Source organism: Phoca vitulina, unplaced genomic scaffold (genome assembly GCF_004348235.1).
Source record: "Phoca vitulina isolate PV1807 unplaced genomic scaffold, GSC_HSeal_1.0 scaffold6, whole genome shotgun sequence".
Lineage (NCBI taxonomy): Eukaryota > Metazoa > Chordata > Mammalia > Carnivora > Phocidae > Phoca > Phoca vitulina.
Genome location: NW_022589709.1, coordinates 53,402,254 through 53,417,445, shown reverse-complemented (window position 1 = coordinate 53,417,445; position 15,192 = coordinate 53,402,254). Strand labels below are relative to the sequence as shown.

Below are 15,192 nucleotides of genomic sequence, written 5' to 3'. Positions count from 1 at the left end.
GACTTAGGGAAACTTTATGTTTTCACTTAGGGAGAATAGAAGCTACCAGTGCTTGTGAAGGATAGTTGCTAATGGCTTAATTTTAGTAACAAATTTTGCATGACTTTATTTTATCTCTGAGTGATATCTTAAAAACAGATGAGTGGGATCAATCAAAAGGCCACTAGGTCCCTACTGGATGAGAGTCAGGTACCATAAATGGCTTTATTGGTGTTCTATTGCATATTCATTTAAATTTTCCAGAACATGTAAGATAACCATGTTTTAATTATCTCGCCATCTTACATTGTCACATATGTTGCAAATATAATGACAGAAACAGTATGTAACTGTGAAAACAGTAACATAACAAAAATATAGGTCACTTAAAAAAATTAAAGGTACATAAATCAGTGAAATTCAGATACCATCTCAGGAAGTGCTATATGGAAAGCTTTTTGAAAGGTGGGCACAGACTGGGAGGAATTGTACATTGACCTGATGCGTTCTTCCTGAGAGGCTGCAGCTAACATTATAAATTTAAATAGCTGTCTGGGTGTTAAAAAAAACTCTTGTAAGTGGCAATTCTTCTAACTTCTAATAATTATGAAATAAAAAGGTATCAATTAATATGGAATTTTGCTTGGATATTACAGTGTAAAATACCAAAAAACAAAAACAAAACACCCCTAATAACAGAGGTGAAAAAAAGTGGCTAATTGTTGAATATGCAGAGAAAAAATCATTTGACATAATTTTTCACTTTCAACCAACTTGATTAGAATATCATAATTGCATTTTAAAGTACATATGGGGCAGGAAGCTCAAGTTTACTAATGTGTTGAAAGGACAATAAAATTTTAAAAGTTGTGATAGGTGAAGAAAAACAAAAAATGAGATTACATCAGTAAGATTCACATTGACTCTTTTTACGGAGATGCTGTTTCAATAACATTTGTGGTGAACATATACTTTCAAGTCCTCTGTAGAATTTTTTAAAAAAACTTTGGTATGATTTCTTTTAGGAATCCTTGCTTTCTGGAGTCCGCTCACGTTCTTACTCCTGCTCATCACCCAAAATTTCTTTAGGAAAAACTCGGTTGGTGCGTGATTTTACAGTGTGCAGTTCTAGTGAAGGTAAGCATTCTTTACCATTTGGTCTTGAGAGCATTCTATTCCAGGGCAGATTTTCAGTTAGCAAAAGTATATAAAATATACAAAAGTAGCAGGCAATTTTCAGTTCCATTTTCATAATTGATTTTTCTAGGCTTAGCAAAATCCTTTTCTCATTGGATATTAGTCAAGATATAGATTTCATTTTGATGAAAATACACATAGGTACACACCTCTCTGTTGCTTTATTTTTTGAACGAAGTGTTTTCCTCAAGGACAGTGGAAATGAGAATTTATTCTAGGTTCATTATTATGAGAGCTTTAGAGGATTTTCAGGAAATCATAAAAAATTACTTTGCCCTATGTGTAAATTGCTGAAATCTAACTAAAACAAAGCACAGCAAAATAGATTTGTTCCCTTTCTGTATTTAGCAAGGGACTTGAGAGAGTTGTAGTAAAAGAGAAGAGTTGAAACATCAGTAAATGTATGTCAGCATTCTTTGGGGCAATGTAAACAATCAGAACTAAAACTTTGATACAATAGAAGTTTAATTTATCCATCTTTAGAAAGTGTGCACATCATAAGCCTACAGCTTGACAGATTTTCAAAACTGAATTCAGATTAATAAACAGAATAATTATGGGCAACTCAGAGCTGCCCTTGTATCTCCTTTCAGCCGCAATTCCAATTTTTGACTTTATTTTGAAACAAAGATATTTCTGTACATAATATATTTTGTAGTAATTATATTTAAAGGCATATTTGGTAGTATTCATGTCCATATGTAATATAAAGCATTATAATAAAATGTTTCTTAGTATATTAATGCTTCACTTGTCTATTATCCTTAAGAGTCTTAAAAGCCTCAGAAAGCAAGATGTGCCCAAGTATTTGTAGTTTCCTATTATAGAATATTTAAAATAGAATTTATTTCACAAGTCTTTTTCTCTTCTTTTTTTACTTATTCTTTGTTACATTGTTGTTGACATTTTTATGCCATGTGAAGCAATACTGAAAACAGAATCTTTATGGTTGGAACTGCCATCCTAAAACAATGACTTACATATGGAAGATGTTCAATAATTATTTGTTGAATGAATGCACTAGACAAGATACATAGAGCACAAAACAGGTGCTAGGTTTTGTTTTGTTGTTGTTGTTGTTTTCCTTTTTCTTTCTGGGAATCCTTGCTGGAAGAGGAGAAAGCAAGACTGATAATAAACATGATTTAAATTTTCGGAATGTGGAATGGAGAAAAGGACTAAGAGAAAGAAAAGATACAGCCAACTTGAGAGGACAGGAAAAAAATGGATTAAACTTGCCCTGTTTTTTTTTTTTTGTGTGTATAGATAGATATATAGATATATCATGAGTCTTTCTGGGATCTCCAGGTCTCCTTAACCTTGGTTTAGGTTAGGATTCCTTTAATGGCACCTTGACATCTTTTCACTGATGGTCCTAGGTAGGGAACTAACTTCATAACTTAACTATTTAGAAAATGCTTCTAAGTCTTTATAGTGTGCAAAATGGCAGCCTTGCCATTATATCTGTAGTGTGACTAGTTTTTAAAGTCAGAGATGAACCATGAGAAACTATGGACTCTGAGAAACAAACAGGGTTTTAGAGGGGAGGGGGAAGGGGGGATAGGTTAGCCCGGTGATGGGTATTAAGGAGGGCACATATTGCATGGAGCACTGGGTGTTATACGCAAACAATAGATCGTGGATCACCACATCAAAAACTAATGATGTATTGTATGGTGACTAACATAACATAATAAAATTAAAAAAAAAAAGAAAAGAAAAGAAAACTCAGGCCAAAAAAAAAAAAATAAAGTCAGTTCAGAAGTTTGAAGTTGTTGACCAGATGACTGAGAGGAAATGGATTGTTTATAAGGGAAAAAAGCCCCGATTTATGAATTCTTTAATGAATAAGGAAGGGTATCTGCCTTACATACAATCCTTAAATCTTTGCATTTGAGTTAGAATAAAAAAACTGACATCAATTCCTTTGGCTTTTCTGTTAATAAAATCTTACCTTTAGACAGTATATTTAAAAATAGGGCTATTTCAATGAAGTTTCATCTCCAGAAGGTAAGAATCACAAATAGGCAATGTAGGTTGAAGCTACATAATAAATGTACAAGATTCCAATGCGTAAACCATAGGTATATGAAGAATAAATTAGCTCTTAAAGAAGAGGGAATAGTTTTAACTCTGTGCATCTGTGTGTAGGTGTGATCAAAGCACAAGAGTGAAAGCTTGACTAGTTCAAAGATGTGATGTTTCATTGTTTAGTTCATTTAGATTAATCAAAGTTAAATTGACATTTACATTACTTTAAATTCCTTCGCGATGTGTTTGGAATAGTCCTAAAAATTTTCTTTATTTGAACAGAATCCAAGTCTCCTTTCACCCCAGTTGGAAGCTCCTATATATGAGCTATAAACTAGATATACAAAATAGGATAGTGTTTTAGCCCTCTTTATTCTTATTTGTGATGTTTTCTCATGTTTGTCACTTCCAAGAGGTTACTTATTATCATTTCTCATGGTTTTTTGGGGGTGCCAAGGGTACAATGATGCGGCAACATTATTTAATGCTTGTATATACAAAACAAAATCCTATCCTGTAATTTCCTCTGGTACGTTGTGTGTTTAGATAGACAGGAATATTCTCAATAATTACAACCTTACCAAGAAGGACAAAAGTGTTTTACTTTTAAGAATTTGAGGAGTGAAGTGAATGTACTTCTGAAAATCATTGTGCATTGTTAGATGGAATCCTATTAGACTTTGTCCAGTTGCCTGAGGCTGGTTCCATTAGTTTATTAGCTTGATTATCTTGGACATGTGGCTTAATCTCTTGGCATCTCAGCATGTTTACAACAAGCATAATGATTTCTGCTCATGAATTAATTTGAGGAATATTTAATATTTATGGCAATAAAATCCTCCAAATTCTTCAAAGCAGATTTTTTGTTACATACGAGGTAGCATTAGATTGAACATTGATATTTACACATTTCAGGGGATATGTGTTAATTAGTTTTCCTCCTTATGTATCTGATGCACTTTCCTTTGCAAACTGGTTTTGCCTCTTCACTCTTCTGGACTGTGGTGGTAAAGGAATTGTCCCTGCTCTGTAGATGATGTGCTCTACAGTGTCCTCTCCCTCCTTCAGTTCTCTCTCACTGTCTAAATCTGTGTCTCTGCTCTGATGAGCCCTCCACTTCTGGAAACAAGATGGTGCTCAGCTTCTTGCCTGAGACTGTTCCTTCTATCTCCCATCTCCCTTACCCCCAGGTCCAGGGGGGAAAGTGAATCTCCCTTTCCTACCACAAAGCACATCTCTGAAGTGGCTGCTGCTAGGATTTTATGAAGTCATTGCAGCTATATTAAAATGGACTCTTCCTTATGCTGGCCTTCAAGACTTTTCTTTTGAGCTTCCCTAAAAGGCAGCTAACATATGGATTGATTCTGTATGTTAGGGAATCAGTATTACAAGTAAGGGATGAAAGCTCTAATGAGAAATATCCAAGGTGACAGAACTAATTTTCTGCAATGCTGAAAATGTTTGCTGCCTCCTGCTGATGCCAACTTCATAAAGTCATTAAATGTTGCCACATAGTGGCCTCCCCCCGTTCTCTCCAAACTAGGGACGGTGATAAAGATAGAGCAATGCCCTGCTTACATAAAATGACTTATTTTCTCATTATTTTCTAACTGGTGGTGTGAATAATGATAAAATACAGTTGAGCGTGTGCATTTTAGACTAACACATGACTGCTAGTTTGTCTGCCTCAGTTTTCATTTTATTGTTCTGTGTCTTATAGAGCAAAGAGCTTACAGCTTACCGGAGCCACCAAGAGAAAAAAGGTATTTTAACTCTTCCAGTTTTCCTGAGGGTCTGCTTGCTGTCTTTGGAAATATTTGCACATGAATTTTGAGATCTGTTCAATAGTTTGTGAGGAGTGAAGTGAATGTACTTCATCTCTATCATTCTGTGTAATGAGCCTGCCTGAATGCTTTGCTCCCTCTGTGATCTGTATGACAGCCTGTTCCTGTGAGTCCCCAGATGTGCAGGTCTCAGGACTGGGGACAGAGTATTCTCTTTTGGGTTATTTTCAAAGACAAACACCTCCAATGTCCTGGACCAATGAGAGCAACAGGGTGAGGATCACCTGCTTTAGAAAGGCATTAGGTTCTTGCTAAGTCTGCCTGCCATGACAAGAAGTCTTGCTATGGGAACAGGCCCCTGGTTGGTCTGATGTAGAAAGTACATAACCACCTCTGCTATCTCCTTATGGAATATTGCTTAGAGTGGTTGGTTAACTTCGAAAGAAAGAATAAGTGATAGAGAAAGTATTTTAAGCATTCACAGTTTTCTGGTTGATAGGCAGATCTGAAAGCTTGAAACCTCAGCTTCTCTTTTCCCCAGAAGGCAAAACTGTTGCTGGAGTCAGGCTTGGGAAGCTGACCAGCAAGCAGGCAGGATTGTTGAGTTCTACTGGTCTTGAGTAACTGCTCATAAGTCACACTGTGAAATAGTCCTGGGGTTATGTGCAAAACCAGTGCCAGAAATGACATAAATGTTTGGCTTGAGGACACAATGTGAAAAAGAGTGAAAATGGCTTTAATTTGGGTCATAATAATGCTAAAACTTTGGAACTTTTTAATATATATCAAGATGGACTATTTTGTTTTAAATTTTAGAAAAAAAAAGGGGCGCCCAGGTGGCTCATTCGGTTAAGTCTCTGACTTTTGATTTTGGCTCAGGTCATGATCTCAGGGTCGTGTGATCGGGCCCCAGGTCAGTTTCCGTGCTCAGTGGGGAGTCTGCTTAAGATTCTCTCCCCCCCTTTCCCCACTCTCTCTCTCTAAAAATAAATAAATCTTTAATTCCTTTAAAAAAAAAAAGTATCACTAAGAAAAAGCCTCCATTTGTTCATTCCTATTTTGTTGGAGACCAGAATAGAAATTTTCAAGTGATACAAATAGGAAGACTAAGGATACCCTTTATTGATAGGATGATGATGAAGAGGACATGGCCATGATGGGGATAGTGATGATAGCAAAAGCAGCAATAACTGACCTATTGGGTGTTTTTACATTTACCCTGGGTACATTGGGTACTCATGTATAGGCAGATTACTCAGTTGTGGAATTTGATCATCATCTTGGTTATCATTTTGGTTAATAGTCTTCTCCCTGTTATCTTTTTAATTATTGGAGAAGTAATGGACTAATGTAAAGATTTTTTTTCAATCAAAAATATTTATTCTCCATTAGGAGAGGGACTTAAGACTGAAAAAGCCAGTGTCATAATTGGTTAAATATTAGCCTATAAAATATTTTAACTTAGATGGTATGTGTAAGGAGTATCCCTTTCTTATTTCTTATTTTGTCACTTCTGTTTTTTCTCTTCTTTAGTCTGTGTTGGTCTACATCCTGAAAGCATCTGACTTTCTCAGTCATATTCCCTGGTGTATCTTGTAGAGTAGATCTTTCATTTCATTTAGTCTGTGCACAATACCTTATTGGATGTTCTAGTAGGATCCCTGGCCATTGCTAATGCTTTGCTCTAGTCATGTTGAACTTGAGGGATCTGCCTTCTTTGGAATTCTCTTATTTATATTAACCACTTAGTTTCTGGGAAAGAATGCAGACAGGTAAAAGGGGGATCACTCCAGACTTTGTAGGATCTTTTCTGTAGGAACAGACACTTCATCTCTATCAATTTTTTTTAAGTACAAAATATAGTAGTATTTAATTCTCCAAAAATGTTAGTTTATACAGTAGCTGACAAATACAGTTTAATACTTTCAATATAAGTATATAATTCTTTGTTTTAAGTTTTTACTTAAATTCCAGTTAGTTAACATACATTGTAGTATTAGTTTCAGGGTGTATCAACTTCTTTTTTAAATTAAAAAACATTTTTTTACAGGGTGTACCAACTTCTTAATTATATGGCATGACTGTTTTTTATTGACACTATCTGTCTTAAATGTGTTACATTTATTACTTGATCTATTTTTTTAAAAATGAGCATCTGAATGTCCAGAAAAGTCTCATTGTGTCTATTTTCAGTTTGGATATTGGGAATTCCTTTTAATACTTAGATATTCAGTTCTCTGAAAAATAAGTTATGGATATTACAGGTTTAAAGATTAAGATGAGGAGGATCCATATTCTTAAGATACTTAAAATCTTCACTGAAAAGGTAATGCCATGAGAATCTCTGAGGAATGGGGTTTGTAAAACTATTTTGAAGATGATTTCATTGGTCATCAAATTGATGATAGAGTTTAGGCATCTTGTTCTGGGATTTGAAAAGAGTTTAAATGAATTTTTTTTCCAGATTCTTATAAATTGCAAAGCTTTTTAAAATCTGTTGTGAAATTAGTTGGCAATTTTTCCCTTCTTAGTTCTTCCTTAACATAACTAATTGTAACATAGGTGAATATAGTATTGTTAGATTTGAAACATGGCATCAACCACCCTTCTACATTTGCCCAGAGGTTATACTATGTTATTCATTTTTGTAATGTGACAGTGGATCATGTCCATGATATTCACATTTCTACCATGTGGGATGGCCATTCTTAGTTTTTAATATTGAGTGTTTCAGTATTTTTTTGTTTACTTGGTCATGTCTCAGGTTTTCTCAGCCTTTAAGTTTAAAGAGTAAGTGGTATGATTTTATGTCGTTTTGTAGTAATATATAGGATATAGGAAAATTGTGATCCACTTAAAGGTTTTAGATCAAAACCGAAACATTGTTTTTGATATGGTCTTCTGTAGCATAGGGAATTGGGAAAAGAGTTGGATAAACAGAATTTTCTTTTATTTAAGAGAGTAGAGGGGCAGCTGGGTGGCTCAGTGGGTTAAGGCTTCAACTCTTGATTTTTGGCTCAGGTCATGATCCTCAGGGTCGTAAGATCGAGCCCCTGATCAGTTTCTGTGCTTAGTGGGGAGTCTGCTTGAGATCCTCGCCCTTTGCCCCTACCCCCACTCGCACTCTCATGCTCACTAGTGCTCTCTCTCAAATAAATCTTTAAAAAAAAAAAAAAAATCTTTAAGAGAGTAGAGTTGTGTTTCTGCTGGGAGGTAGGTAGCGGGGAGGACTTCTTAGCATTCTTTAATTCTGTGACTAAGGTCTCCTCACCAGATTGTTCTTGACATAGACATTGGAAGGCACTTGGGATCACAGAAGATGTTCCAGAGACCATTCTTTCTAAGGTCTCAAATTTGTTTTTCTCCTCCATTCCAAAAGTGAGTCTTTTGAATAATATGTCATGAGTTTTGCAAATTAGGATGCTTAAGAAACAAGAGGTATGGAAATTTATAAATATATTAACCAGTCAGTTATCTAGGGAGGTGGCTGTGGAAGTAGAAAGGAAATAACAAAGTATATAAGTTCCTTTTGTGACTCTGAGTAGTCATAGGGTACCTTCAGTTCCATCTGCCCTCTTTCCTTTCTAGCTTTTTGAGCTGTTTTCTCTAGGTAGCAAACCCACTTTCACTTATTGTGCCGAATTCGAGTTAGCAGGACATACACTGTCCTGCCTGTGCCTTTAGATCTGCATGACCAAGAGGCACTTCTGAAGCCATTTATCATCTTTTCTAAATGCATTCATAGGTTTGAACTCTCGATTATTTTACACAAATAATTATATTATTAATAATCTATATCTAATATAAATAACTAAAAATTCCATTTAATATGTATCAGGTAAGTACATATTATATTTAAGTGTGGGAAGGGGCCTTAGAAATAATTGTAAGTCTAAGCCTGTCATTAATCAGATGAAAAAAACTGAAGTCCTAAGATTTGTCATTGGACTCATTGTCACAAAATGTGGTCATAGATTTTGGTGATTATCAGTAATATGATAGCTTTTGAAAAGTATATCCCAGAGATGAATGTTATTCATCTAATGTGGGTGAATGAGAAGTTTGGGAAGTGGGAGAAACTTTGGTTATAGAATGTTCCACAGAAGCGTTACTTGGTTTTACATGATGTTTGGTTGATCTTTAATATATTCTCTCTCTCTTTCTTTTTGTCTCTCTCTGTCTTTTTGTAATAATGTTAGAAATATAAGGCTATCAAAAAGTTTCAGGGGAAATAGAACTTGTCATAGATGGGAGTTGTTTTTTTCTAAAGAATGATTATATGGCTTAGGGGAATATAAATGTTCAGTGTGTTCACAGATTGGATACCATTATCTTTAGCTTGCCTTTTATTGTGGGGAAGTATCAACAGCCTTCTCTCTTTTACAACCTAGGGAGTCTCAGATTGCAAATAGCCTGGTTGAGTGGGAAAGACTGAACCAAGAGCCAGGCAGTCTGTTTCTCAAGCTGTATTATCAAAGGAAATGTGTATCTTCTGAGTATTATCTCTATGTTCCAAAAATAAATAAAATCCAGTTTCCTATTACTGGTTATTTGCCTTCTCTGTGCCTTGGAAATTTCTGTTGGCATAGCAAATAGGGAGATGAGTGTTTGCAGACTAAAATTCTAAGTTTTCCTTTATTTCTCTAGTATTGTATTATGAAAAATTTAAAGTATACAGAAAAGTTGAAGGAATTATATGCTGAATACCCATGTCTACCACTTAGATTTTATAATTGATAACATTGTGAGATGGTTGCTTTATCATCCATCCATCCGTTATCCATCTATAAGATACATTTTTAGTAGATTGTATCTTTATCTTTAGAATAACCATTAAAACCTGAGAAAAAAGTGTATATACACACATGTGTGTGTGCATATATATGTGTGTGTGTGTGTGTGTGTGTGTATATATATATATATATATATATATATATATATATATTTATTGTTTTTTATTCCCTCTTTAAGTCCTGGTAAGCCATGGTAACAGATTCTTTTTCGTAGAATTCAGGAAGAAGAATGGGATAAATACATTATACCTGCCAAGTCAGAGTCTGAAAAATACAAAGTGAGCCGAACTTTCAGCTTCCTCATGAATAGGATGACAAGCCCTCGGAATAAATCTAAGGTAATTAAAGTTGTGTTTAAAATGTAGCTGGTTCTGTTTTTCGGCAGTTAGTATGGTGTCCACTTGCCCTTTAAAGTCACTGATCTTAGATTTTTGTACACACATACTCGAAGACCTCTACATTTGTTATGGAATGTCGTCCAAGTCATTAGAAGTACGAGACAACGGTAGGCTGGCCATGATTCATTTTGGCATTACTGCACTCCTCCGTGTGCGGTCCTTACATTCAGACAGAAAATGTAGAGACTTTGTATGGCTTCCGTAAGTACTTTGGCGCTCAGCATTTGTCTTTTCTCATTTCTCCCCACTTGGCTGTTGCTGTTGTATCTGAAGACAAAAAGCAAGGATGCCAAAGACAAAGAGAAACTGAGCCGCCATCAGTTTGTCCCTGGAACATTCTCTGGGGTTCTACAGTGTTCGGTTTGTGATAAAACGCTCCTGGGGAAGGAGTCATTCCAGTGTTCCAGTAAGTTCTTGGGCCCAGCGTGTGCGGTCTTTGCATTTTGCGTCCCCAGACAGTAAAATGCCCCGTGAAAATAGGGCCATTGTTTTTTGTTTTATGTTTTTTTAAAGATTTATTTATTTTAGGAGTAGGGACAGAGCGAGAGGGAGAGAGAGTCTTAAGCCGACTCTGTGCTGAGCATGGAGCTTGATGCGGGGCTCAATCTTACGACCCTGAAATCATGACCTGAGCCGAAACTACGAGTCAGATGCTCAACTGACTGTACCACCCAGGCCCCCGGAGAGTAGGGCCATTGTTAAGCATCTTTACATAAACCTTCACTGTAGCGCTGCACGTGTGATTTGACAACTTACCGAGCAGTGACCCGTGATGGTTCGAGTCAGTGCTTGTTGCCCGTAAGTGATAGCCCCCGGAACCCCAGACCTGTATATCTCCCTGCCTACTTGATGTCTCCACTGGGGCATCTAAACAGCTTCTCAAAAGTTGCATGTCCAAAGTGGAGCTCTGCTTTCCCACCCCTGTGCCCACATGCAGGCTGATCCTCTCCGTTCATGGCAGCTCTAGCACGCCAGTCACATGCTCATGGGGGTCTTTCTTTATGCCTCTTTCTCTCTCACATCCCACATCTAGTCCTTCAGCACTCCCCTTGGCTCCGTCTTCCCAATATGTGCGAAAGCCAGCCACCTTTCACCCTGTTGCTGGTATCACCCTGGTCTAAAGCCACCATTTCAGTAGCTTTCTAACTGGTTTCCTTGTACTTTTAGCACAAATGGCACAGTTCTAAAAGCATCTGTTCTCAAAATACCAGCCGAGTGAGCTGTGAAGGCACAGATCCCTGTGTTCCAGATCCTCCAGTGGCTTCCTGTCAACCCCCGCGGAAGGCAGAAGCCCTAACGATGGGTGTGAGGCCCCATCGTCTCTCCCTCTGTCCTCTCCCCCTTCCTCCCTCTGCTCCAGCTGCTCTGGCATCTTTGCTGTTCTCTCAATGGGTCGGACATGCTACCGCCAGAAGGCCTTTCCTGGCTCTTCCTTCTGCCTGGAGTGCTCCTCCCTCAGGTCAGCCAGCAGTCTGATTGCCCCCTCCCCTCCTTCAGGTCTGTTCAGATAACACGTTCTCAGTCAGCGCTCTCCTGACCACCCTGTGCTTGGCTCACACAGTGACTCAGAGCAGCCCTACCTGTGGCCACCATCTCCCAGAGACTCCTGGTCTCCCAGACCAACAAGGCAAAAACCAGCCTCACCATCCACATGCCAAAAGGCTGTCCTTCCTTCTGTGTTAATGGTGCAAGCTCACACCTTGGGCATGCTGATCCCTCTTCCTGTTGTCCACCCCACCCCACCCCCGCCACTCAACACCATTCACTCCTTCACTTCCTTTATTCTGAATAAGTACTGGTACCACATTAGTCTTTGTCAAACACTGCTGTCATCTACCCACATCCACTTAAGGACTTCTCTCTCTCTGTTTACTGGACTAAGCCCACACTTTGCAGAGAGATGCGTTAGGTGCCCTCTGTGCCACGTAGTCCTACAGTTGGTTCCCTCTTCAGCCTTGGTTTACAGCCAGAGGCCTTGCCAGGCATGTCGTCCTTCTCCCCACCGAGTGCGTTCTCCCGTCTCTGACCCTTTGCTTCTGATGATCTCCCTCCTCTTTGTTTCTCCCATCTCTTCTGCATCTGTCTTGATTTCTTACCTCATCTCGGGAGGTCTTCCCTGACCACTGTGTCCAAAATTTTTGTGCACCACACGTATGATCTATTTATCCATTTCATACTGGATTATGGACAACCTCTTGATATTTAACTACTAAAATAGACTTCAAGGACTAAAATGACACAGTGATGCTTCTGTGTCCCCTGCAGCAGCTATCACAGAGCCCAGCCCTTGGGCACTCCTGTGTAGTTAATGACAGACAGAAAACTGGGGCGGGGGTCTCAGGGAGGGAGGTGGGCTCACTGAAAGGTAAACTGTAGTGTAGCAGAGAACATGTTGGTTCACAGAAAAGTTGGTCAAGTGGATGGCCATGGAAGTTTGAGTGGAAGGCAGAAATGGCTGAAAATATGGAGGATGTATTTAGCTTTTAAGAAAGTCATTACTGGGACACCTGGGTGGCTCAGTTGGTTAAGCGGCTGCCTTTGGCTCAGGGCGTGATCCCGGGGTCCTGGGATCGAGTCCCACATCGGGCTCCTTGCTCAGTGGGGAGCCTGCTTCTCTCTCTGCTCTGCCTGCCGCTTCGCTCCCCCTGCTTGTGCTCTCTCTCTGACAAATAAATAAAATCTTAAAAAAAAAAGTCATTATTTTTTTTTAAATGCAATAGGACTCATAAAAGATAAAAGGCTTAAGGAGAAATTTAAAATTATCCCAAATCTTACTAACTAGAGAAGATGGCTCATATTTTCATATTTTAATGGAGTTCATTCTCATTAGCTATTTATGCTCATGTTTTATTTGATATGAAATGTGTTTAATTACTCCTTACCTAGTGTACATTTAACTTTTTCTCATTTTTTTCACAACAAATAATGTGGTAAGTGGCATTCTTTTGCATATAACACTGTCCACATCTTTTTTTGGCTGTGTGGTCTCAATCCCACAACCCTGAGATCATAATCTGAGCGGAAATCAGCAGTCGGACGCTTAGCTAACTGTGCCAGTCAGGCACCCCAACACTGTCCACATCCTAGATTATTGTCTTACATTCTAGCTTGCATCAGTATGAGTACATGTAAAGTTTCCTCTTTAACGCACAGTTTTTTTAAAAGTTCTAAGATTTATAGTTTTTAAGAAGAGGAGTGTTGGGGGTTTAAACTTTGGTTATTAAGCTTTTTTACATGGGGCAGATTTTGACATGTAAACTCAGCTGTTACTGGTAAATCCTATTTTATGCGTGTATTTTTGTTTTTAATTATGAAGGTTACTATTTCTAATCTTAACATGGTAGAAAACAAAACGTAATATAGGTATTCAAAATTCTGGTGTTTGTATTCTTCTTTGTTAAAATCTGAGTTTTTGGTTTTTTATAAATACTATATTTCTATAAAATTATTTTTGTTTATAGATAGATTTCCCTGCTTATATTTAGGTGTTACATTACTGGGTGCACCTAAGTTCACAAATCACAGCTTCATTGCAGATTTAGCTTTCATAAACATAAAATTACCCTTCATTCATTGCCTTTGGCATTGATTTTTACCTTCTCTAAAATTAACATTCCTCTTGCTTTCCTTTTCTTTGTATTTTTCCCTATTTCTGTGTTTTTATTATTATTTTTTTTAATTTCTGTGTTTTTAATTTGGGGCATGTGTCTTTAATTTAGCTGTAGTTAATCTGTAACTGAGAGATACTATTTTATAACAAGGCTTTTTTTTCTTATTTACATTTAATTTTACAGCTGTCAACTATCTTTTATAGTTCTTTGCTCTTTTCCTTGATGTCTGATTTAGCTATTTATACCATGTGTTGTTGGTTTTTATGTTCTCGGACTTGGCAAGATAAGCTCTTGTAGTACCTACTAGTGGTAACTTTTAAGGCTTATACGTGAATATTCTTAAATTTCTCTTATATTTACCCTTTTTTCCCCTAGACTCTATTGGTATACTAAGCTATTAAATTACTATTTTTATGTTGTATGTTTAATCTTTGAAAAATAGTGTTCCGTTTCAAGAATGATTTGATATTTGTATTCATTTCTCTATCTCTGCTTACAAAAATTTTTTAGATATGATTCTTTGTTTAGCTGGTTTTGTTGCTTTCTTCTCTTTTTTTTTTTTTTTTCTTTTTAAAAATAAAGCTGATTGATTCTTGAACTCTTAACTTTGATTCTGCTCGTAATAGTCTTGAGTAGGATTTCAGGTAAATCATTTTTTCAAAAGGTTATTGGACTGATCTGTTTTCTGAAACCTTGTGTCTCTAAGGAGGTAGTATATCTTTTCTTCCTTCTTTCACACACAAAAAGAGATTTATCTGGCTAAATAAATTCCTAGGCCAATACCTTTCCCCCAGACATCCTGTCAACATTGGTCCATGAATTTTGGGCATCGAATATTACAATAGAAAAGTTTTGGGGCTTGTCTGACCTTATTTCTTTGTTGGTAACTTGTTCTGCCTAGATACTTGAGAACTTTAAATTTTTCAGTCATACAGATATCGTCAGAATGTGTCTACAGAATAGGTGTCGTTTAACTCCTAGAAAACAGGGAGACCTTTTGATTTGCCTTTTGTAGTTCTTTTTTAGTTCGATAAAAGTTTTTGTCCATTGTAGCTTTGACTATTGCTTCTGATTTTCTGATTTCTTCCTTGGAGAAGTGTGATCTCTGTTACCTTTTTTTTGTAGGACATCTTCTACTTTATAATTATACCCTCCTTTTTCTCTACATTCAGGGGGGAATCTTTCAAGTTTAATTTCCCAGTGCTGCTTTGATATTTTGGTTAAACTGATTTTTCTCCGTTGGGTCCAAGTTCTGCTTTCTTGTCCCCCAAATCTCCATCTCCCTCTTATCGTGTTGGCCTAATATCAGGTCCTCTACTCCCTTCGTGGCCTTTTGGTCCATTTTATGTCTGTTTTTTGTCTCTGAGGGAAAATACATTTCAAATATCTAAGTTTTTCC

The 15,192-nt window shown here is 37.2% G+C and overlaps 1 protein-coding gene across 14 annotated transcripts in view; it reads left to right on the top strand.

The window, feature by feature from the left end:
• Positions 1 to 15,192, top strand: part of ARHGEF28 (Rho guanine nucleotide exchange factor 28) — a 307,933-nt gene that overhangs the window by 219,003 nt on the left and 73,738 nt on the right. For all 14 annotated transcript variants that reach the window (XR_004299393.1, XR_004299394.1, XM_032404209.1 and 11 more), the window contains 4 exons: positions 1,005 to 1,116; positions 4,928 to 4,970; positions 9,999 to 10,122; positions 10,456 to 10,588. Coding sequence is in view for 12 of the 14 variants with exons in the window: in XM_032404209.1 (XP_032260100.1) it covers positions 1,005 to 1,116; positions 4,928 to 4,970; positions 9,999 to 10,122; positions 10,456 to 10,588 (412 nt within the window). In the remaining 2 variants the exon portion in view is untranslated. The remainder of the gene's footprint in view (positions 1 to 1,004; positions 1,117 to 4,927; positions 4,971 to 9,998; positions 10,123 to 10,455; positions 10,589 to 15,192) is intronic.